Raw genomic sequence first — 24,667 nt, 5'->3', positions numbered from 1 at the left:
CCGCAAGTCTGCGCAGGTTTTCCCCCTGCCCAGCGGAATTCCATTACACTGTTAATGAAATGTGGCGCACGTTAAAATGTCCATTCCTGGTACCTAGTCGGTTCAAATTGCTTTATCCTTTTGCGCCGGCTACGGAATCACGATGGTGTGTGCCTCCACAGGTAGATCACACTGTGGCCGTGTTAAACAAGGCTACCTCGGTTCCTACTGAGGATACCCCGGTTTTCCGGGATCCCACGGACCGGCGGTTGGAGTCTCTAGCGCGCGCCATTCCTATACGGTGGCGGGTTCGTTGCTCAAACCCGTCTTCGCGTCCGTTCTGGTGGCTCAGGCGGTAGCCGACTGGACTACGATGCTTAGGAGCAATCTCGTGTCTGATGGTGTTCCGTCTGCCCGGCTGGAAATGGTGGTTCAGATCCACCAGGGAGTCATGTACTTGTGTGATGCAGCCTTGAATGAAGCCCCCTTGGTGGCTCGCCTCTCTAGTGTCGCGGTGCTTAACCGGCGACTGATATGGCTGAAGAGCTGGTCATCCGACCAGTCCTCACGGAAAACTGTTGCTGATTTTCCCTATGCTGGCTCCCGCCTTTTTTGCAAGGCGTTGGACACCCTGATAAAAGGCGTCACGGGGGGCAAGAGCACTATGCTGCCCCAGAACCTGAAGAACAAGTATTTTCCAGGCAGGCGGGGTTCTGCGCCTAGATCCAATCAGGGGTCCTTTCATGCCTTTCGGAACCAATCCAAGGGCAAGCCCTTCAAGGCCCAGGGCAGTCAGAAGAAGCCCTGGGCGTGTAAGCAGAAGCCTGGCAATGCCGGCTCGGCGGGTCAATCCGCCTCTGCCTGAAGGGGCGCCCTCACCCGTTTCAGGGGTGGGGGGACGTTTGCGCGGTTTCCTCCAACCTTGGCTGCTCCGGATATCGGACAGGTGGGTTCAGGAAAGCGTTTGATCGGGTTACAAGATCGAATTCCTTTCCTGGCCGGCGGACAGATTCTTTCCCTCCAATCTTCATCTGCTTCCGGGGCGTCTGCAGGACTTGCATCAAGCGGTGCAGGACCTGCTTGCTCAAGGAGTGATTGTCCCGGTGCCTCACCGGGACAGGTTTCGGGGGTTTTATTCGAATCTGTTCACTGTGCCCAGGAAGGAGGGCAAAGTGCGTCCTATTCTGGACCTGAAAGCGCTGAACCGCTTTGTGCGTGTTCGGAAGTTTTGAATGGAGTCTCTCCGTTCGGTGGTGGCGTCCTTGAGTCCAGGAGAATTCCTGGCTTCGATAGATCTGAAGGATGCGTACCTGCACATCCCCATTTTCGAGGGTCATCAGCGGTACCTTTGGTTTGCTATCACGGAGGATCACTACCAGTTTGTGGCGTTACTTTTCGGTCTCGCTTCGGCACCAAGGGTGTTTACCAAAGTGTTGGCACCGGTTTTGGGCCTGCTGAGGGCCCAGGGCATTGCGGTCTTGGGTTACCTGGACGATCTCCTTCTGAGATCATGTGCCAGCCAGGACCTTGTGCGCGATCTGTCCATCACGGTACAGACGCTCCAGGAGTTCGGATGGACCATCAACGTTCAAAAATCGGCGTTGTCTCCATCGCTTCTCCTTCCCTACCTGGGAATGGTTCTGGACTCTGCTCAGGCAAAGGTGTTCTTGCCGGAGGACAAGCTCCGGACTTTGCGGGACGAGCTCAGGTCCCTCAGGGACAACCTGTCCTCGTCACTCAGGACCTGTATGCGGGGCCTGGGGTTGATGGTTTCGGCCTTCGAGGCGTTACCCTTTGCTCAGTTCCACACGCGGGCTCTCCAGACGGAGATCCTGGCCAGGTGGGACAGACTACCTCAGTCCTTGGATCTGAGTGTCTCCTTGAGTCATCAGACCAGATTGGCTCTTCTGTGGTGGCTCCAGTCCCCGTCGGTGGCGGAAGGCAAGTCCTTCCGTCCGTTGGTGTGGACGGTGGTTACCACGGATGCCAGCCTGTCAGGCTGGGGTGGAGTCCTGGGCAACCTGTCTGCCCAGGGCACTTGGTCGGAGGGGGAGTCCTCCCTTCCGATAAATGTGCTGGAATTGCGAGCAATCAAACTCTGTCTCTTCCAGTGGTCGGACCGTCTCCAGGGCCTACCTGTCCGCGTACAGACGGACAATGCTACCGCAGTGGCTTACATCAACCACCAGGGGGGCACCAGGAGTGCTCGAGCGGCCCGAGAGGTGACCGACATTCTGTCTTGGGCCGAGACTCATGTCCCGGCGATCTCAGCAGTTCACATTCCAGGTGTGGAAAATTGGCAGGCCGACTATCTGAGCCGCCAGACCCTGGACCAGGGGGAATGGTTCCTACACCCAGAGGTCTTTCAGATGCTGTGTGCGAGGTGGCGATCCCCGGACGTGGATTTGTACGCATTCCGACTAAATCAAAAGGTGGAAAGGTTTGTGGCAAGAACGCACGATCCGTTGGCGGACGCGTTGGTGGCCCCTTTGCATCAGTATCGTCTGATGTATGCCTTTCCTCCGATTCAGTTACTATCCCGGTTCCTCCGCAGATTGGGCTCAGAACCGCACCTGGTGATTCTGGTGGCTCCGGATTGGCCTCGCTGGTCCTGGTACGCCGACGTTTTTCACCTGGCAGTGGCGCCTCCGTGGCGTCTGCCTCTGCGGGAAGATCTCCTGTCTCAAGGTCCGATCTTCCATTCTGCTTTACAGTCGCTGGCTTTAATGGCCTGGCTGTTGAGACCCAGGTCTTGAGGGACAAGGGTCTCTCCCCTGAGGTTATCCCTACCCTAATCAAGGCTAGGAAATCCTCCTCTGGTAAGATCTATTACCGTACCTGGAAAGCTTATTTCGCCTGGTGTGAGTCCAGGGGGTTCTCCCCTCGTTCTTACTCGGTGTCGAGAGTGTTGGATTTCCTCCAGTCTGGCGTGGACCAGCGCCTGGCGCTGGCCACGATAAAGGGCCAGGTGTCTGCACTGGCGGTCCTTTTCCAACGCCCTGTGGCGTCTCATTCCTTGGTTCGCACCTTCATTCAAGGTGTGCGACATTTGGCTCCTCCCGGGAAGGAGCCTTTACCTCCATGGGACTTGAACTTGGTTCTGTCAGTGTTACAACGTGCTCCCTTTGAGAACATCCGGGAGATATCGTTGCCTCTGTTGTTGAAAAAGGTTGCTTTTCTAGTGGCGATCACTTCGGCTCGCAGAGTATCGGAGCTGGCGGCGTTGTCTTGCCGCTCCCCTTACTTGATAGTTCACAAGGATAAGGTGGTTTTGCGTCCACCCCCATCCTTCCTTCCCAAGGTGATCTCTGAGTTCCACCTTAATGAGGACATTGTCCTGCCTTTGCTTTGTACGAAGCCTAGACATCCAAAGGAGATTGCCTTGCATTCCTTGGATGTTGTCAGGGCGATCAGAGTTTACCTGTCTACGGAACCCTTTCGGAAGACGGATTCCCTGTTTGTCCTTCCTGAGGGATCTCGGAAGGGCATGGCTGCGTCGGCAGCAACTATTGCCAAATGGATCAGACAGACCATTGAGCAGGCTTATGCCTTGAAGGAACGGGTTCCGCCCTTCCCTGTTAAGGCGCACTCTACCAGGTCTTTGAGTGCGTCCTGGGCCTATTGGCATCGGGCCTCGGTGGCCCAGGTGTGCAAGGCTGCGACTTGGTCGTCGGTGCACACCTTTTCCAAATTCTACAAAGTAGATGTTCTGGCATCGGCTGATGCTTCCTTTGGCCGCAAAGTTCTCAGTGCGGCAGTGACATGAAGGACCCTTGACCTTTTTTCTGGGTCCCTGGCTGTTGGTATTTGCTTTCCTGGGCTGTTGCTCCTGTTGAGCATTGTTTGTTCTGTTGCCCAGTTGGTTCTCTTACGGTGCATGTAAGATTCCTTTCTCTGATGTGGGTACTGCGTTGCCTTTTCTACGGTTGCGTCTCCCACCCCTCATGTCTATACTGCTTTGGGACATCCCAACAGTGATGACTTAGAGGAGGCGGCGACTGTCGGAGGACGTAAGAGAAAACGGAATTTTTGTAAAATCTTACCTGTAAAATTCCTTTCTCTGAGTCCTCCAACAGTCGCCGCCCCCACCCCTCTTTTGGGGTTCTTATTACCTACTGCTATGCTACCAAACTGAGGTGGGAGTGGTGATGCAGGGGGGGGTATTGACCAGATGGGACAGCCCCCATGGGTGTGTATATGCTAATGTCTTTGTCTTTGGACTAAGTCTATATGCCTAGCTACTCCTGCGGATGGGAAGACAATACCCAACAGTGATGACTTAGAGGAGGCGGCGACTGTCAGAGGACTCAGAGAAAGGAATTTTACAGGTAAGATTTTACAAAAATTCCGTTTTTAAACTTTGTCTTTTAAAAAATATCCAAAATACTCAAGTGTAAATACTGAAATTTACGCAGCTTTAATTTCTGACTGCCTATCTCATTTCATGAAGTGCTAAAATGGCAGGGCAGTAAAAAAAAAAACCAAATTACCACTTTTTGGAAAGTAGACATCCTAAGGAATGTCCTAAGATGCATGTTGAGCTCATTGAATATTTCATTTTTTTGTCATAGGTGTTTGAAAAATGACAAAATAAAAAAATTTTTGTTTTTTACACAAAGTTGTCATTGAAATGATATATTGCACATGCATGCCATGGGTATATGTGTAATTACACCCCAAATAATATTCTGCTGCTTCTCTTGAGTACAGGGATACCACATATGTGAGACTTTTTGGGAGCCAACTGTGTACGGGACCCCGAAAACCAATCCCCACCATCAGAATTTCAAAGGGCGTACATTTTTCATTGCATTTTCTCACTACCTATCACTGTTTAGGAGGCCCTGAAATGTCAAGATACCACAACCCCCCCCCCCCCAAATGACCCCATTTTAGTAAAGTAGAAACCCCAAGCTGTTTGCTGAGAGGCATGGTGAGTCCATTGAATATTTTATATTTTGCCACAAGTTTTGGGAAAATTAAATTTTATTTTTTATTTTTTTTTTTTAACACAAACTTGTCACTAAAAGATACAATTCTCACACATGCCATGGGTATATGTGGAATGACACCCCAAAATACATTCTACTGCTTCTCCTGAGTATGGGAATACCCCATGTGTGAGACTTTTTGGGAGCCTAGCTGTGTACGGGACCCCGAAAACCAATCACCATCTTCAGGTTTTCTAATGGCGTAAATTTTTGATTTTACTCCTCACTACCCATCACAGTTTCGGAGGCCCTGAAATTTCAAGATGGCACACTTTTTGGAAAGTAGACACCCCAAGATATTTGCTGAGAGGCATGGCGAGTCCATGGAATATTTTATATTTTGCCACAAGTTTAGGGAAAATTACATTTTTTAAAAAATATTTTTAACACAAAGTTGTCACTAATAGATAAATTGCTCACACATACCATGGGTATGTCATGACACCCCAAAATACATTCTGCTGCTTCCCCTGAGTACAGGGATACCACATGTGTGAGACTTTTTGGGAGCATAGCTGTGTACGGGACCCCGAAAACCAATCAAAATCTTCAGGTTTTCTAATGGCGTAAATTGTGCATTTCACCTCCGCACTACCTGTCCCAGTTTTCAAGATAGCACAAAACCCCCCAAATGACCCAATTTTGCAAAGTAGACACTCCAAGCTATTTGCTGAGAGGCATGGTGAGTCCAGTATCTGATTGGGCAGGACCGATCAACAGGTCCAGGCCAAAAATCATTGGCCTGGACCTGATGACTGATCGGTTCTGAACCCAATTAGATCATCAGAGGGGCCGGGGGCACGCGGGAGCATGCCCCAGAGCGGCGGGGGCGAGCGACATAGGTCTACGACGCTTTGCCTGTAGGAGGCTGACTGCCGCAGTAAATAGTCGTGCGGCGGTCGGCAAGTGGTTAATAAAACACAGACCTGACTGGAGAGGTGAGGAGGATTCTGGGAGGTCACATGACATCACTCTTATCTCTATTAACCACTTAAGCCCCGGAGGATTTGGCTGCTCAAGACCAGGGCCTATTTTGCGATTCGGCACTGCGTGACTTTAACAGACAATTGTGCGGTCGTGCGGCGCTGTACTCAAATGAAATTGACGTCCTTTTTTTCCCACAAACAGAGCTTTCTTTTGGGGGTATTTAATCACCTGTGCGATTTTTATTTTTTGCGCTATAAACAAAAAAAGATCAAAATTTTCTAACATTTTAGGCCAATTTGTTTTCTGCTACATATGTATGGTAAAAAAAAATCGCAATAAGCGTATTTTGATTGGTTTGCGCAAAAGTTATTGCGTCTACTAACTACGGGAAAAATTTATGTAATTTTTATTTATTTATTTTTTTTTTACTAGTAATGGCGGCGATCTGCAATTTTTTTTTTTTTTGTTGCTGGACTGCGACATTGCGGCGGACAGATTGGACCCTTGACTGACATTTTTGACACTTTTGGGGGTACCAGTGACATTACTACAGTAATCAGTGCTATACATATGCACTGTTACTGTAAAAATGACACTGGCAGGAAAGGGTTAACTTTATTGGTGATCAGTGGGTTAAATGTATCCCTAGGGGCGTGATTCTAACTGTGGGGGGCGTGGCTTGTGATGTAACCACAGAAACATACGATCCTACATAGCAGGATCGTATTATCTCTGCAGTTAGATCAGGGAGAATGACAGACGGCTTTGTTTACATTAGCCGCCTGCCTTTCTCCCTCTGCAGCGGGAGATTGCGGGTGGCCGGCGGACATCTAAACCGGCGGTCACTCGCGCGGGGATGACAGTGAGCGAGCGGGGCGGGAGCGCGCCTCCGGCGGCACGCGCTCGGCCCCCTAGAGGCTCGTATGTGAGCGACGTAGTCCTACATCGTTTTGCCTGTAGGGGGCTGACCACCGCAGTAAATAGTCGTGCGGCGGTCGGCAAGCGGTTAATAAAACACAAACCTGACCGGAGAGGTGAGGAGGATTCTGGGAATGTCATTTAATTTTAGTCGTTGTGTTCATATTTAGAGTTTTCCTCCTGTGAAGTCTGGAGATCATATGACCATCACATTGCCTCCACCTCCCTCCCTGATAGAATAGAGAAATACAAAGAAGATTCTAGAAGTCACCAGAGAGATCATCGAGCTGCTGACAGGAGAGGTGAGCGGTGCCGACATCATGATGGAGAATCAGCTGCCCCTCACATCACTGGGTAAGAGGAGACTTTATTGTAAATGAGAGAGAAGTACGGAGGATCCACCTAGATCCCCCATCATCTGATAAACACATAGAAACAATGTATTCAGTCAGTGTGTGTGTTTCCTACAGATGGATCCAGTAATGGGAACCCACCAGAGAGATGTCCCCGTCCTCTGTATTCCCGGGATTCCACACAGGAAGGTCACACCATCCCCCACCATTATCAGGTAGATGAGGAACAATCACTGATAGTATCATTAGGATCTGTACATTATCTGCATTGTTACCATTGATGTCATTTTTATTATATATTCAGAGTGGAAACCTGAGAGATTCTAAAGTTGAGGTTAAAGAAGAGATAAAAGAGGAGGATGATGAGGATGGGGTGATGGAGGAGTCAGAGTTTCCAAAAGAACACAAAGATCTGTACCAGGACACCATGGTGGAGCCATCCAGCTACAGAAACCCACCAGAGAGATGTCCCCGTCCTCTGTATTCCCGGGATTCCACACAGGAAGGTCACACCATCCCTCACCATCATCAGGTAGATGAGGAACAATTATTGGTAGTTCTAATTTATATACAGCATGTTTGTTACAATGAATATTTTATTATATATTCAGAGTGGAAACTTGGAGGGTGATAATATTGATGTTAAAGAAGAGTATAAAGAGGAGGATGAGGAGTATGGAGTGATGGAGGAGTTTACAGGACACAAGGCTATGATGGAGCCACCTTCTACCAGGAACCCACCAGAGAGATGTCCCCATCCTCTGTATTCCCGGGATTCCACACAGGAAGGTCACACCATCCCTCATTGTTACAAGGTTGGTGGAAACAAAGATTAAAACAAAAGTAAGGCTCAGTTGCTACAAATCTCAAGGTAAATGTCCATAAAGAAGTCCATATACTTGGTGGAGTGCACTTGATAGGCCAATATCTTAGGGCTGCCATCAATACAGGAACAGAAGCCATATTTCTGCAAGGCTGCCGGTATAAACAAGAGGGAGGGCGGCTCTAAGTGCAGAATTTAAAACCGATTTATTGTATAGTATATAATTGGCAACTCACATGTTTGGAGACAAGAACAGGCACTTCATAATAGTAAGGCTGTCCCAAGGGTCATCCGTGGACGTTAAGTCCGTTCACTGGCAGCGCATTGCAGGGTTCACCTTGCTGGTCACCGTTATGAGGAAGCCGGCCATATGGTGGATATACACTTAGATCGAGGCTTGAGACGCTGGTGGCTCAGCAGCGAAGGACAAAATGCATCACTGGAATGCGACGTGTTTCTGAGCATTTGCGTTGCAAGTATTACGGCAGCCACACTCTTTCTTCAGTGCTTGAAGGTGATGTCACAATAATAAAGCTGATTTCTCTTTCGCTCATTGAAGGACACAGCTCCAGCATCTTCTTAGCCATTGGGTTATGCTGCCCCATACAGGAGAAGGACATGAGGCAGGAAAAAGCTTTACCAAACCTATGGGGCAGTTCCAGGGGGTATACTCCCACACTCTGCTATAGGCATTCAGTTTCTTCTGCCTAGTCAGGAGTAAGGACCTAGTTCCTTGCTGGGATTTCTGGTCCTACCATTTTTTCTGTTTCTGTGAGAATTACAATCAACTGCTGGACTGGGTGAGGGACTGGATGTTCTAGATCCTTAAGGTCTCCCCAGTCCGGCCATTGAGCGTGCGCAGGCCTCAGCTCCGCGCTAGATCGGCCGTGACATAGCCCCACTGGACAGGGTCTGGCCTGCGAGTTAACCATCTCACGAGGGTGCATAGACCTGGTCACAGCCTTAGTCCCAGCATGCCTCTTGCCCCGCAGCACCCCCATTCTGATGAGGACGGCTGAAGCCACTGCCTCCCGTGTGGACATCCGCCTTCCCCTCTTCTGCCCTGGGTGGTCGGATCCGCTGGGGCTGGTGTCCTGGCCTACTAGGCCATGCCGCTGAGTTTGGCGCTGTCTTGCGTCCTGCTGGGCCATATGGTTAGCTTGGCACCTGTCTTAAACCAGGTGGCGCTTCATTTTTAGTGACAGTCATGCCGCCATTATTGTGTGAGCCAGAGTACCCTGCTTGCGTGTCCACGTCACAGTGGGCAGGCCCACCTTTAATGGGGGCTATGTTCTATTATGTCCTCTATGGTGGGCTCTTAAGGCAACCCCCCTTATCTTTTGCAGGGTCTCATAGGTGGTCCATTTGTGGACCCTTGGCCGGTGTCCCCTTGAGGGATCACAGTTGGCAGTCTCCCCTGACTGTTATGTTTCAGGGTGAGCTTAGTATGTAGCGACCCTACTGGGTCTGCGTCCATGTACCTTGAGTGCTCTGTTAGTGAGGATGATTCCTCTTCCACTGCAGTCATAGACCCCTTTGACAGGAGAGCCGAGACTTTAGTCCACCACATGTTTACTGTGGCCGGTTCGGGGCTGAATAGCATTGGTGTCCCAGACCTTAACAGGGTGGGCAAGTTTTGCGCCAGGATCTGGAGGGGGAACAGCTTCCTTGAGGAGCTGGCGGACCAGTTAGTCCAGGGGTTGCAGTTTGCCTGTGATGCCTCTCTGGATGCGGCTCCCTTAGTTTCTAGGCTGTCCGTGACAGGAGTGGTCCTTCGGCGCATGATATGGATGATATCATTAAGGGTCTTAAAGGGGGGAAGAGAACTCTTCTATCACAGGCTGCCAGAAGCAAGGAGTCTCGTCGCAGACATGGGCATGGTGTCTACCTTCGAGACGGTTCTGTTTGCACAGTTCCACTTGAGAACTCTGCATAGAGAGTTTCTTGGCAAGTGGGAAAAGAATCCGCAGTCTCTGGAGAAGCAGATCCTGTTGAGCCGGCATATGAGAGGGTCCCTGATATGGTGGCTTCACTCTCCAGCTCTTCAACAGGGCAAATTCTTCCTTCCCCTGTACTGGACGGTGGTCTCCATGGTTGGCAGCCTGTCTTGATGGGGAGGCGTTTTGGGCACTAATGTGCTCAAGGGGTCTGGACTCTGGAGGAGTCAAGACTACCGATAAAAATATTGAATTTTCAGACGATAAGATTTGTCTGGCTCATTGGACAAATCGCCTTTAGGGGTTCCTGGTAAGGATTCCATGGGACAATGCCAGGGCTGTGGCGTATGTCAATCACCAAGGGGGCACAAAAAGTGTCCTGGCAGCTCGGTAGGTAGCTGGCATTCTAAGGTTCAGCTGTGTCTCTGGTGGGGAACTCCCGTGTTGGACCTATTGGCCTCTAGTCTCAACAGGAAGGTACATAGAATTGAGGCAAGGTTTCGGGATCCTCTGGCCGACGCCACAGATTACTGGTGGTTCATTGGGGCCAGTTTCATATGATATATGCCTTTCCCCCGCTAATACTTCTGCCCAGTCTTTTGTGAAGAATCGAGGCAGAAGTCATCCTAGTGGCTCCAGACTGGCTTGTCTGTCTTGGTTCGTTGATTTGGTAAGGCCGGTCACCGATGCCTCTTGGAGACTTCCTCTCAGAGAAGATCTATTGGCCCATGAGCCAATCTTCCATCCTGCTTTACAGTCGCTGGCTTTAACGGCTTGGCTTTTGAAAACCAGGTGCTGAAGGATCGGGGGTTGTCTAAATTGGTGATTCCCATGCTGTTAAAGGCTAGAAAATCTACCTCTAGGAAGATTTACCATCGTACCTGGAAGATGTACATTGTGTGGTATGAGTCTCTTGGGGGTCATCCCCGTTCCCTTTTGGTGGCTCGGATTTTGGCATTCCTCAAACGAGGTGTTAAGTAGCACCTGGCCCTGGGTACCATCCAGGGCCAGGTTTTTGGCCTTGGCGGTCTTCTTTTACCATTCTCTGGCTATGCATTCTTTGGTTTGCACCTTTGTTCAGGGGGTTAACCACTTGGCTCCCCCAGTTCGGTCTCCGTTGTCTCCATGGGATCTCAGTTTGGTGCTGTCGGTTCTCCAGTAACCGCCTTTCAAAAATATTAGCAAGCTTCCTCTGATTATATTGTCACAGAAGGTAGCCTTCCTGGTGGCTATTACTTCTGCATGCAGGGTGTAGGAGCTGGTGGTGTTGTCTTGTTGTTCACCTTACCTGGTGGCTCACAGAGATAGTGGTGCTTCGCCCTTGTCAGTCTTCACTTCCTAAGGTTGTTTCTGGTTTCCATCTGAATGAAGACATTGTGTTGCCTTCCCTGTTTCCTAAGTCTAAACATCCTAGGGGGATTACCTTGCACTCTCTGGATGTGGGTCGGGCGCTCATGGTGTACCTTGCGGCAACCGAGTCATTTTGGAGATCAGCCTTACTATTTGTCCTTACGGATGGACCTTGCAAGGGGTTGGTTGAGTCTGGCGCGACCATTTCCAGATGGACAAGACAGACGGTGGTGCAGGTCCAGTCCATCAAGAGTCAGGTTCCTCTGTTCCCTGTTAAGGCGCATTCTACGTGGGCGCTTAGTGCCTTCTGGGCCTTCTGCTATGAGGCGTCAGTGATACAGGTTTGCAAGCCGGCCACTGGTCGTCTGTGCACACTTTTACAAAATTTTACAAAGTGGATGTACTGGCATCTGCGGATGCTGCTTTTGGCTGCAGGGATTTGCAGGCCGCTGTTTGAGAGGACCTTGTCCTCTTTGAGGGTGTATTGTTTTCAGGTGAGCTCCAGGTACTCCTGTTTGAGCTCCATATCTGGTTGGCTAGGTTTAGCCTTTTGGGAATTTATTTCTGTTGTTTTTTCCCACCCCTCATGTTTAACAATGCTGACGTCCCAATGGTTTAGAAGATTCTGGAGCTGTGTCCGTCAATGAACATCAGAGAAAAGGATTTTATAGTAAGACCAAAATTCTATTATTTTACAGAAGATGATATTTATTGATTATAATAATTTTCTTGATTTAGAGTGGCGAACCAATCGATATAGAATTTGAGGTTAAAGCAGAAGAAGAAGAGACGTATGTGAGGGATGATCAGCAGTCTATGGAGGAGGATCGAATAACGGGGACATTTATAGAGAAGGACACTCCTACAGAGATCAGCACAGGTGGGTCATTAACACTAAATAAATACATGTAAGCCACCACTGATTACTGAACACCAATATTATGAGTCCTGATCCCTGCACTATATACTCTATGTTGTACATGACATACTCCTGACCCCTGCACTATATACTCTATGTTGTACATTACATACTCCTGACTTCTGCTCTCTCCCCTCTACCCACTGCTATATATACACAAAATATGGCTTCTCTTTTGTTCCACCCATTTCCTACCAGCTGGACATTTTATATCTGATGATTTGATTGAAGGACAGACTTTTACATGGTGATAATAATGTGATAACATCCTCCAACTTTAGAACCTTAAACAGAAAGTGATAATGAGGGAGGAGTCAGTAACCCAATGATGGTGGTCTTCAGGATCAGTCCAGTCTTCATCTTGGTTGTTCTCCCCCCATCCTCACTCTCTGACCTCTGGTGGGGCTCAGCCCCGCTGTTATTCATGACTAAATCATGGACTAAATAAGGAAGTGTAGGACTTCTTGTGTTGGGAAGATGGCAATGAGTGATAAAGGAGGAGGGGACACTCGTTCCTATAATCCCCTCATCACTGTCACTCCTATTAAAGACAGTTCTCGTTGTTTCCTCACTCTCTGACTAAGGTACATGAATAAAGAAATGAACTGGTAGGAGATCAGAGGACCCATTTACTAGATACCTTGAGGGGGGAATTGTAAGATCCTCAGAGACAAAGCTGCCTGATATGGGCGGAGTCCTGGTTTAGGGGAACCAATCTGCTGATGTCTAGTAATAATCTTTTTATTTCTATTTTAGTACATGGACGGGAGATGAGGAAAACCTCAGAGGATTGTCTCACTTTGTCTCCAGACTGTAAAGTAGAAGATGAGGACATCACACAGTATAATCCAGGAGAAAACCCGGCTACCTCAAATGTCCATCCGACACCACACAGTGTAGATGGACCTTCGTATTCCTCTTATTCTGAGGAACCTCAGACTGTGAGGGACAGTGCCAGACCATCATATTCCTCTTATCCTGAGGAACCCCAGACTGTGAGGGACGGTGCCGGACCATCGTATTCCTCTTATCCTGAGGAACCTCAGACTGTGAGGGACGGTGCCGGACCATCGTATTCCTCTTACCCTGAGGAACCTCAGGCTGTGAGGGACTGTGCTATCCTTCCAACAAGATTTCTGTGTACTGAGTGCGGGAAATGTTTCCGTGTTAAATCAAATCTTCGTGTGCATAAAAGGTGTCACACAGATGGAAATCCGTATTCCTGTCCTGAGTGTGGGAAATGTTTTTTACAGAAGTCCAATCTTTCCAGACATCAGAGATCGCACACTGGTGGGAAGCCGTATTCCTGTCCTGAGTGCGGAAAATGTTTTTCACAGAAGTCTTCTCTTTCCACCCATCAGAGATTGCACACGGGTGAGAAGTCGTATTCCTGTCCTGAGTGCAGGAAATGTTTTTCACAGAAGTCATATCTTTCCACGCATCAGAGATCTCACACTGGGGAGAAGCCGTATTCCTGTCCTGAGTGCGGGAAATGTTTTTCACAGAAGTCCGATCTTTACAAACACCAGAGATCTCACACTGGTGAGAAGCCGTATTCCTGTCCTGAGTGCGGGAAATGTTTTTCACAGAAGTCATATCTTTCCACGCATCAGAGATCTCACACTGGTGAGAAGCCGTATTCCTGTCCTGAGTGCGGGAAATGTTTTTCAGCGAAGTCCGATCTTTACAAACATTGGAGATCTCACACTGGTGAGAAGCCGTATTCCTGTCCTGAGTGCGGGAAATGTTTTTTAGAGAGGTCCACTCTTTTTAAGCATCAGAGATTGCACACTGGTGAGAAGCCGTATTCCTGTCCTGAGTGCGGGAAATGTTTTTCACGGAAGTCCGCTCTTTCCACACATCGGAGATCTCACACTGGTGAGAAGCCGTATTCCTGTCCGGATTGTGGGAAATGTTTTTTAGAGAAATCATGTCTTTCCAGACATCAGAAATCGCACACTGGTGAGAAGCCGTATTCTTGTCCTGAGTGCGGGAAATGTTTTTCAGAGAAGTCAAATCTTTCCACGCATCAGAGATTGCATACTGGTGAGAAGCCGTATTCCTGTCCTGAGTGCGGGAAATGTTTTTCAGAGAAGTCATGTCTTTCCAAGCATCAGAGTTCTCACACTGGCGAGAAGCCGTATTCCTGTCCTGAGTGCGGAAAATGTTTTTCACAGAAGTCCCATGTTTCAACACATCAGAAAGTGCACACAGGGGAGAAGCCGTATTTCTGTCCTGAGTGCGGGAAAAGTTTTGTACAGAAGTCAAATCTTACCAAACATCGGAAATTGCACACGGGAGAGAAGCCATATTCCTGTGCTGAGTGTGGAAAATGTTTTGCAGAGAAATCAGTTCTTGTTACACATCAAAGATCTCACACAGGGGAGAAGCCGTATTCCTGTCCTAAGTGTGGGAAATGCTTTTCACAGAGGTCACATCTTGCTGCACATCAAAAGACTCACATGAAAAGCCTAATCTCTGTTCTGAGTGTGGAAAATGTTTTGTGAAAGAGTCAGATCTTTTCACACATCTGAAGTGTCATAAGGAGAGGCGATTTTCCTGTCCTGAGTGTGGGAAATGTTTTTCACAGAAGTCCAATCTTTGCAGACATCAGAGATCTCACACAGGGGAGAAGCCGTATCCCTGTGCTGTTTGCAGGTATTTTTTTACACTGAAGGCCAATCGTGACAGACATTAGAGATCTCACACGGGGGAGAAGCCACTTTCCTGTCCTGAGTGAGGGAAATGTTCCTCACTGAAGTCCTGTCTTCCTGTACATCAGGGATCCCACACAACCCTCAAGGTGTATTAGTGCCTTGAGTGCGGGAAATGTCTTCTATATGAATATTGCTGGACATGTGGGGAAGAAGCACACCCTGATATACACCTCAGATATACTCCATGGCTGATCGTCATCATGTAAGAAACACTTCATAAGGAGATCAGAGATCACCAAAGACATGGATGAAGTGTTGTCCCGTGTTGGCCATTGATAGCAGGAGAAAAATAAAAATGGAGTCCTTACCTTTCATTGGCTGAGTACATTTTGAGCGGGAAGATTTCACAAACATTTAGAGGTCTGTTTTTAAAAAAAATGTGTGATTTCCTATAATCGTCAGCTCCATCTAGTGGCCATAATGTGTAATTTCGCTTTTTTTTAATTGAGGTATTTTGGGACAAATATTGGATTATGGCCACTAGATGGAGCTGAAGATTCTCTTCATAGGCCCCTATGGACTGAATGTACAATCTGATCAATGTACTCACGTTGTCACTGGGGGTGTTGAAAATGATCGGCGCATCGCCATGCAGCCTTTTCCGATTCGGTTACGATGCGGAACCCAGAATAATCGTGGTTGTGCGTGACGTCATCCTGGCTCCTCCCCCCACAGAAGTATCATTGCTGGATTAACATGCACCGTTGGCCTGGCTGCATCCGGCGCTGTTCCCCTCTCATTGGATGGTGTTGCTTCAGGAAGTGGGCGATGCAGAACATCAACGTGAAGCCCCCCCCCCACCTCCCCACGCTCTCCGCCCTTCCTCGGGATTTGTATCTCTGTCACCTCCCCCATGGGCGGGTGTAGTGCCATTCGGCGCTAACATCATCATCATCATCACATCCCTGGCATGAGACACAGTCTGCTTCAGGAAATGAGCTGCGAGGGGAGGGGTAAGAGACCAGCCTGCCATGTTTAATGTAAGTGAGGGGTGAGTGCATAGAAGTGGCCCATCCCCCATCTCTGCTGTACCTCCAGTCTGTGTACTGCGTGTGCCTATCACATTGGGGCCTAAGTTGCTGCCAAAAGACTCCCCAATGAGCTGGTCGTCTCCTGTACCATGTCTGCAGTCTCTGACCGTCTCCTGTACCATGTCTGCAATCTCTGACCGTCTCCTGTACCATGACTGCAGTCTCTGACCATCTCCTGTATCATGTCTACAATCCCTGACCGTCTCCTGTACCATGTCTGCAATCTCTGACCATCTCCTGTACTATGTCTGCAGTGTCTGATCATCTCCTGTACTATGTCTGCTGTCTCTGACCATCTCCTGTACCATGTCTGCAGTCTCTGGCCATCTCCTGTATCATGTCTGCAGTCTCTGACCGTCTCCTGTACTATGTCTGCAGTCTCTGACTGTCTCCTCTATCATGTCTGCAGTCTCTGACCATCTCCTGTATCATGTCTGCAGTCTCTGACCGTCTACTGTATCATGTCTGCAGTCTCTGACCGTCTACTGTATCATGTCTGCAGTCTCTGACCGTCTCCTGTATCATGTCTGCAGTCTCTGACCATCTCCTGTATCATGTCTGCAGTCTCTGACCATCTCCTGTATCATGTCTGCAGTCTCTGACCATCTCCTGTACTATGTCTGCAGTCTCTGACCATCTCCTGTACTATGTCTGCAGTCTCTGACCATCTCCTGTACCATGTCTGCAGTCTCTGACCGTCTCCTGTACCATGTCTTCAGTCTCTGACCGTCTCCTGTACCATGTCTTCAGTCTCTGACCATCTCCTGTACCATGTCTGCAGTCTTTATATTTTTTCCTTCTATATATATATATATATATATATATATATATATATATATATATACATATACCCCCTATTTATTTTTATACTCTCCTGTTTCTTAGAATAATTGGTCACCATGTGCTTTTACACTTGTTGGAATTATAGGTGTCCGGGTCTGCATCTGCTGGGTCCCCTCCCCTCCTTTTTTTAGGACCGATTGGCTTATACCCGCCTCAGCCCCAGGTTAGACTCCTCCCCTCACTGTGCTCTCATTCCCTTATGGTCACAGGGCCTGCTTTGGTTTGTTACATGTAAGTAGTAGGATCTTATGTATACGATATTTCTAAGGGGGCAATTTGGTATATTCTTTTTATTTTTTAAGATTTTTGTATTCTAAAATTAGCCTATATTTTTTTTATCAAGCTCCTGATGAGTGGATGAAAGTTCCACGAAACGCGTAGAGATATAGATGTGAAGACATATGTATCTGGATACTAACCATGTATTATTCATGAGATATATATACACGTTTATTATTGTATATTATTATAATATGAATTGTGTAAATACATGGCAAGATACCCTTTTATTGATGCCAGTCCTCTACATTATATGTCTGTAATTCTATCTGGATTATGTGATGTCGTATTTGTTATATATATATTATCACTCATGTAATGAATAAACATTTTTGAGACTTCACTTTATCTGGTCATTTAAGCAAGCAACCTACCTCATCTAAAGTCCCATGACCATTTTTCCTTCCTTTTGCGTCTCCTGTACTACTGTATGTCTGCAGTCTCTGACCATCTCCTGTATCATGTCTGCAGTCTCTGACCGTCTCCTGTATCATGTCTGCAGTCTCTGACCGTCTCCTGTATCATGTCTGCAGTCTCTGACCATCTCCTGTATCATGTCTGCAGTCTCTGACCATCTCCTGTATCATGTCTGCAGTCTCTGACCATCTCCTGTACTATGTCTGCACTCTCTGACCATCTCCTGTATCATGTCTGCAGTCTCCGATCTTCTCCTGTACCATGTCTGCACTCTCTGACCATCTCCTGTATCATGTCTGCAGTCTCTGACTGTCTTCTGTACTATGTCTGCAGTCTCTGACTGTCTTCTGTACTATGTCTGCAGTCTCTGACCATCTCCTGCATCGTGTCTGCAGTCTCTGACCATCTCCTGTAGTATGCATATCTCCTAGCACAAACCCCCCACATCACCCCATCACAAAGCCTTTTGCCTCATCCCCCCCAACACAAATCCACCTCAATCACCACTCCTAGCATACCCCCCCCCCCAAATGTATTTTCCTAGAGCAACTCTTACTTCCTGCCACCCTCAAACTCCCCCTCTCCCCTTAAATCCCCTCCATCAATCTCCTTGCAGTGCCTCCCTACCTCACATGATGCCACAGTGCCCGGGGCAGCCTCCCCTTCTCTTCACCTCTTATCCCAGCCTTGCACTGGACTGTCTACTTTCCAAAAAAGGTAATTTGGGGGGTATTTGTACTGCCTTGCCATTTTCGGGCCTCAAGAAAGGAAATTGGCCATTAGTACATCAGGATTGATCACTTTTCAGATATATATCCAATAGTTTGTAAATTCCAGGGGTGCTCAATCTGTGGCCCGTGGAGCTCTCTAATGCTGCCTACGGAGTCTTCTGATGTGGCCCACGGAGCCCTCTGATGTTGCCCATGGAGCCCTCTGATGTAGTCCACGGAGCCCTCTAATGTGGCCCACGGAGCCCTCTGATGTGGCCCACGGAGCCCTCTGATGTGGCCCACGGAGCCCTCTGATGTGGCCCACGGAGCCCTCTGATGTGGCCCACGGAGCCCTCTGATTTAGCCTAGAAAGCTCATTGATGTGGCCCATGGAGCCCTATGATGTGGCCCACGGGGCCCTCTAATATGGCCCGTGGAGCCCTCTGATTTGGCCCACGGAGCTCATTGATGTGGCCCACAGAGCCCTCTGATGTAGCCTAGAACATTAAGTCATGTCATTGACTCTTTACCGAGATCAGGATTGTGCCGTGTCCTAACAACCTATTGACTGTGTGCTTGGCAGGATTTAAATACTAAAAAAAAAAAACAAAAAACACAGAGCACACAGAAAATTCAGGTGATTGGAGAAGTTCTCCTCGGCCCAAACCACTCGTCCATCCCTAGTGGTGTTTAGAGAGAGGGAGAGGATTGTTGGAGAGGATGCATGGAGTGCATCAGTGGGAGAATACAAGGCTGAGGGTGTTGTCACCAGAGTGAGTAGAAGCCTCTACCCATTGTGTACCCATTTCTTCAGGCCACATGAGGAGGTTAGACTGAGAAGTTTGGAAGTAGTAGAAGTGTTCGTAGTAACAGGGATGTTGAAGTCTCTGAGAATGATTGTGGGGATTTCAGAAGAGAGAAAGTAGGGCAGCCAGGCAGAGAAGTCATCAAGGAAAGTTAATACCGGTCCAGCGGGCCGATAGATCACAGCAATTCTAGAGGAGATCGGAGAAAATAGACGTATACAGTGAGCTTCAAATGATGAGAGGGAGGAGAGGGAAGAACCTGGAAGGTGCTCTGTGAGGACAGGAGGATTCCACACTCCACCTCCCTTGTGTTCCCTAGGTCTAGATTTACACCTACTTCATTCATCTTATGGTGTTTATCAATAAATTAAGTAAACTGATCCATGTGCAAATTCATATACAACATAAAGTGCTTTGTGCTCAAGATGCTGTTCCCTGCAGATCCACTGCTTCCACTTTACACCTACTTCATTATCTTATAATATTTTCTATAGAGTAATAACTTGTGCAAATTCATGTAATCATACAATATTTGTTGCTCAATATAGTGTTCTCTGCAAGTCCACTGCTTCCACTTTGCATCTACTTCAACAAAGTTCTGTTGCTCCATAAAAGTCCACAAATGTATGAAAAGTTGATAAGGTGTGAAAGTTCTTCGTGCTCCAAACTGTGCCAGCTGTAATGTAGCCACGCCTTCTTCCACCTCTTACACACGTGATGGTGAGGGCGCCCCCTTAGTAGTGCTTCCCCACTCACCAGAGCAATATGACTCCCAGCTTTTCATCTACCAGAGTCACAAACATCCTTCACACTCTCCTCACCTCCGATGGCAAAGGAACTGGATCCTCCTCGCTCACTGCTGCAAGTCTGCTGTGCTTTCTGTCAGTCTCCCTCCTAGATTCGGCTTCCTCCTCTGACCGCTGTTCCAGCAGGAGCTCCGCCTCTTCATACACACTAAGGGAGGAGAGAAAGGGGAAGGATATACAGTACATACACACACAGCACAAGGCCGTGTTCACACTACCAGACGGTTCTCAGGGCTGCAGTTCCTCTGAGCTCCACAAGGTGGTGATCTCACTTCTACCCAGACAGGAAGTCTCTATGGAATACAGACAGGAAGTCTCTATGGAATACAGACAGGAAGTGATGTTAGGTAAAGAGGACGTTCCATAGAACGTAGAGGGAGACACTGCAGGATCTGGCGGCAGAGGAGGCAATGAGTAGATTAACCCCTTCAAGGGGATCAGTTGATGATTAATATATCTTGCTTCCAAAGCTGACCACACATGGATGGAAATGTGACCGATCCCTGCTGAACCAGCTGAATTTCGATGTATCTATGGTCACCTCCCCTCCCCCACATCTCCTTCATTATGTAAGTCATGCTGAGATAATCTCCCATTGGCTGAGCAATATTCTCATTTGTCTCTATGCTCCTTCTTGCTATGCCTCGTCCTGCCTGTTGTTTCCTTGAATTGATTTTCTGTGTAGTGACCCCGGCTTCATCTCTTGGATGCGCTCGTCTGTTGCTTGTCCTGACCTTTATCCTGATTCCTGGATCTCCTCCTCATCTCTCCTCCATATCCTCTTACACAGCTTTTCTCCACACCTGCAGTGACCCTGGGGGGATGGGAACTTGGCACCAGCATGCAGCAAAATCCATCCCCACCATTAGGAGCTCTGGAGAAAATTGTCTGCTATTTACCCTCCGTTCCTCCACACGTCACCTGCTCACATGAGAGATTACTTTCACAGAATCCTGACAGATTTCTGTATGGTAAAGGTCAAAGTTTACTCTTCATTTTAGGAGAAGTGGGAGGCACCCAGGAACAATGATTTGGTTTGCATGGGAGCCTCAAATAGAGAGCCCCTCCAATCTCCCCATCCAAATGTCCCTCCATTCAGAGTCTATGTGTCCTATGACATCACACTGACCTCACAGCTCCTCCCCCCCAATGTCCATCCATCTGGCTTTTTTTTCTCATGCTCTTAGGATGTGGGCGGACCCTTGGCATCCTCACATAAAGTGGGACTGTTAGTCCTGCGTTGTATGTAATGATGTCAGAATGCCTGCAACAAGTTTTTACTCTGCGTAGTGTGGGGGTCCTGTGTGGGTAAATTATACCTCAGTCTGAGGTGGGGCTTTAATCAAATGGAAACCTGAATGGTGAGGTGAGGAGGATTCTGGGAATATCATTTGATTTTACTATTTGTGTTCAGATCTAGAGTTTTCCTCCTGTGAAGTCTGGAGATCATATGACCATCACATTGCCTCCACCTCCCTCCCTGATAGAATAGAGAAATACAAAGAAGATTCTAGAAGTCACCAGAGAGATAATGGAGGAGAGGTGAGCTGTGCTGGGAATTCTGGGACATTATCCAGTAACAGACAAGGGATGTGTCTGGATGGTGACTGTATCATTGTGTGTGTCAGGTTCCTATAAGGTGTCAGGATGTCACTGTCTATTTCTCCATGGAGGAGTGGGAGTATTTAGAAGGACACAAGGATCTCTACAAGGACGTCATGATGGAGAATCAGCCGCCCCTCACATCACCGGGTAAGAGGAGACTTTATTGTAAAGGAGAGAGCAGTACGGAGGCTCCACCTAGATCCCCCATCATCTGATAAACACATAGAAACAATGTATTCAGTCAGTGTGTGTGTTTCCTACAGATGGATCCAGTAATGGGAACCCACCAGAGAGATGTCCCCGTCCTCTGTATTCCCGGGATTCCACACAGGAAGGTCACACCATCCCCCACCATCATCAGGTAGATGAGGAACAATCACTGATAGTATCATTAGGATCTGTACATTATCTGCATTGTTACCATTGATGTCATTTTTATTATATATTCAGAGTGGAAACCTGAGAGATTCTAAGGTTGAGGTTAAAGAAGAGATAAAAGAGGAGGATGATGAGGATGGGGTGATGAAGGACTCAGAGTTTCTAAAAAAACACAAAGATCTGTACCAGGACACCATGGAGGAGTCATCCAGCTACAGAAACCCACCAGAGAGATGTCCCCGTCCTCTGTATTCCCGGGATTCCACACAGGAAGGTCACACCATCCCTCCCCATGATCAGGTAGATGAGTGACAATTATTGGTAGTTCTGATTTATACACAGCATGTTTGTTACAATGAATGTTTTATTATATATTCAGAGTGGAATCCTCGGGGATGATAATATTGATGTTAAAGAAGAGTATAAAGAGGAGGATGAGGAGTATGGAGTGATGGAGGAGTTTTCAGAAGGACACAAGGATATGATGGAGCCACCTAATACCAGGAACCCAGCAGAGAGATGTCCCCGTCCTCTGTATTCCCGGGATTCCACACAGGAAGGTCACACCATCCCTCACTGTTACAAGGTTGGTGAGACAGAGATTATAAAACACAGACTCATGGAGACAATGTGTGGATTTTTATGTGATGTCACAATAATAAATCTTATATTTTACAGATGATATTCTTTCATTTTCTTGATTTAGAGTGGAGATCCAATCGATATAGAATTTGAGGTTAAAGCAGAAGAAGAAGAGAGGTATGTGAGGGATGATCAGCAGTCTATGGAGGAGGATGGAATAACGGGGACATTTATAGAGAAGGACACTCCTACAGAGATCAGCACAGGTGGGTCATTAACACTAAATCCATTCCTTCACCCATACTGCTCACTGATTGGTCCAGAGTAGGGCGGGGACTGGGTGATATCAGCCTGTAATCCCCTGGTCACTTTCCTGAGCTGTGTTCCCCGTCCTGTATTCCTGTATTTCTCTTGGATAATCTTCCTTCTCTGTGCTGTAGACACAATTTATGTATCTAGACTGGATTTATGGAGATTCTGGGATTCGGCTGGCAAATAAAATGTGCATGATATAGGCACCTAGGTTATGAGTTTTGGGTCTTCTGCCCCATGCCTGAGTCTAATGTCTTGTTCCAAACAAATGAGGAGGAGATACTGTACACCACATGAAAGGTCCATCTCCATTCCTCAATATAACGTCATGTTCCAAACAATAAAATTGTCATCATTTCAATCGCATTATTACTCAGTGATGTTTGGTTGGGTAAGGTTGTATCATTGATCCATGTCAGATCTCTTTTTTTTTTTTTTTTTCAATTCTTTTATTTATATAAAAGACAACTTCCAGGCATAATAAACAGTAACATTCCTTATAGAACATATGCTGAGACAGTGTATTACAACATGGAAGACAATTCAGTTATAAGGTTGAGATCTACTTCGGTGGTAGAATAAGAGGTGTTCTACAATTCCTCTAATGGGAGGAGTTATGCAGGACTAGAAAGTACCCGGAGTTGTCTGTTCCAGTTTCACATAACGTATAGAAGAAGAAGGAAATGGTAAAGCGAATAAGTAGTGGAAAGAGAGAGGGAAGTAAAAGAAACCTAGAGAGAGGCAGAAGAGGATAAGTAGGTGGGATGAGGGTGGAAGGGGGGGGGGGGCGTGTAGCAGGGTTAGCATTGGTAAAGCTATGGCCCTACATCAGCAATACTTTCCACCAATATTTAAGAGCTCCCCCAAACTCAACATGAGGTCTCTTTAGTATTGCCTCCCTTAATTAAAGAGCAGCCTTCATCAGAGAGGACAAATATATTCCATTGACCCCAGGTTTTGGTATATCGTTCGTGTTGGGGACGTGTCAAGAGAACAAGGTTTTCCATTCTATTAATTTCTTTGAGCCACATGCCAACAGTCAGGGCCTGTGTGTTTTTCCATTTAAGAGGGATGCACATTTTAGAAGCATTTAGAAGGTGACGAATGACAGAATTTTTATAGGTCTGGGCCGGGATGTTAGAAGGATGGATAAGGAAGAGAGCAGGGTCATTGGGGAGAGGTCGGTTTATAAACCTCTGAGACATTTCACATACTGTCTTCCAGAACTCCGCTAGTTTAGGACACAACCAAAAAACATGTAGGAGTGTCCCCCGGCCCTTCCTGGCATCTCCAGCACTGATCAGTGAGTGTGGGGAAGAATCTGCTCAACCTTGACAGCGTGCGGTACCACCTTGTTAGGAGTTTGAAGTTGGTTTGTTGTATTTACATGCAGATGGATGATGTAAATGTAAACGGAATGATGTGATTTTGTTGGTCTGGATTAAAGTTACAGTCTAAATCTCGTTCCCTCTTAGCTAAGAATGGGGGTTGGTAAGTCCCCTGGGGTGTGATCAGTAATGCATAGGTCGTGGGTAATACCTGTGTCAGTATTCTGTCTTGAGAGCATTGTTCTTCGAAGGGTGGCAATGAGTTTAAGAAATTATAGAGTTGCAATGACTTTCAGAAATCTAGATGGTAGGGTCCCGAGGAGTCCATGAGGTCTTTGAGTGCAGGCCAACTAGATGATGTTGAAAAATGGGAGGCTTGGAAATAGCCTGACTCCATCAAGGTCCTGAATGTTTTATCTTGGTAGCCCGGGGTAAACTGGGGATTCCCCAGTATGGGTGTCAGTGGTGAGTGCGTTGGGGAAAGTGAAAGTTGTGTGAATAATTTAGAGCAGGTTCTTATCGTGTGACCTATGAGGGGATGGCGTCTTATGGAGTCTGGTAGTGAATGGTGGCACGATGAAGCTCTATGGAGGGGTATGTCGCATTGGGCCTGTTCTAGTCTGGGCCAAAGCTTTGCTTCACCATGACGACACCAG

At 47.5% G+C, this 24,667-nt stretch overlaps 5 protein-coding genes across 5 annotated transcripts in view; 4 read left to right on the top strand and 1 right to left on the bottom strand.

The window, feature by feature from the left end:
• Positions 1-24,667, top strand: part of LOC309550774 (uncharacterized protein) — a 461,615-nt gene that overhangs the window by 131,962 nt on the left and 304,986 nt on the right. The gene's annotated exons all lie outside the window — the stretch shown is intronic.
• The window catches only part of LOC309550268 (uncharacterized protein), a gene marked incomplete at both ends in the record, with an annotated part of 461,917 nt that overhangs the window by 377,630 nt on the left and 59,620 nt on the right, over positions 1-24,667 (bottom strand). The window lies entirely within an intron of this gene.
• Positions 7,105-24,667, top strand: part of LOC309550736 (uncharacterized protein) — an 851,482-nt gene continuing 833,919 nt past the window's right edge. The window contains exon 1 of the mRNA XM_082251073.1: positions 7,105-7,117. The gene's annotated coding sequence lies outside the window, so the exon portion shown is untranslated. The remainder of the gene's footprint in view (positions 7,118-24,667) is intronic.
• LOC309550778 (uncharacterized protein) lies at positions 7,371-22,631 on the top strand. The gene is made up of 3 exons (XM_082251114.1): positions 7,371-7,700; positions 21,862-22,375; positions 22,496-22,631. The coding sequence occupies exons 1-2, from the start codon at positions 7,449-7,451 to the stop codon at positions 22,099-22,101; spliced, it is 492 nt and encodes a 163-aa protein (XP_082107240.1). The 5' UTR covers positions 7,371-7,448; the 3' UTR covers positions 22,102-22,375; positions 22,496-22,631.
• Positions 13,522-14,704, top strand: LOC309549892 (uncharacterized protein; the record flags this gene model as incomplete). The annotated part of the gene is made up of 2 exons (XM_082250383.1): positions 13,522-13,571; positions 13,897-14,704. 2 exons carry the CDS (start codon positions 13,522-13,524, stop codon positions 14,702-14,704), a joined length of 858 nt encoding a protein of 285 aa, XP_082106509.1.

This window comes from Pelophylax lessonae, assembly GCF_965119305.1.
Source record: "Pelophylax lessonae genome assembly, chromosome: 3".
Taxonomy (NCBI): domain Eukaryota; kingdom Metazoa; phylum Chordata; class Amphibia; order Anura; family Ranidae; genus Pelophylax; species Pelophylax lessonae.
This window is presented reverse-complemented; position numbering and strand designations above follow the sequence as displayed.

What these genes read in the sequence shown, in the direction of transcription:
- LOC309550778 (XM_082251114.1), top strand. Translation starts at nt 7,449, where the DNA reads ATGTCATTTTTATTATATATTCAGAGTGGAAACCTGAGAGATTCTAAA. An exon ending in CCATCCCTCACCATCATCAG is followed by an intron (nt 7,701 to 21,861) that starts GTAGATGAGGAA and finishes TTATATATTCAG; the next exon opens with AGTGGAAACCTGAGAGATTC.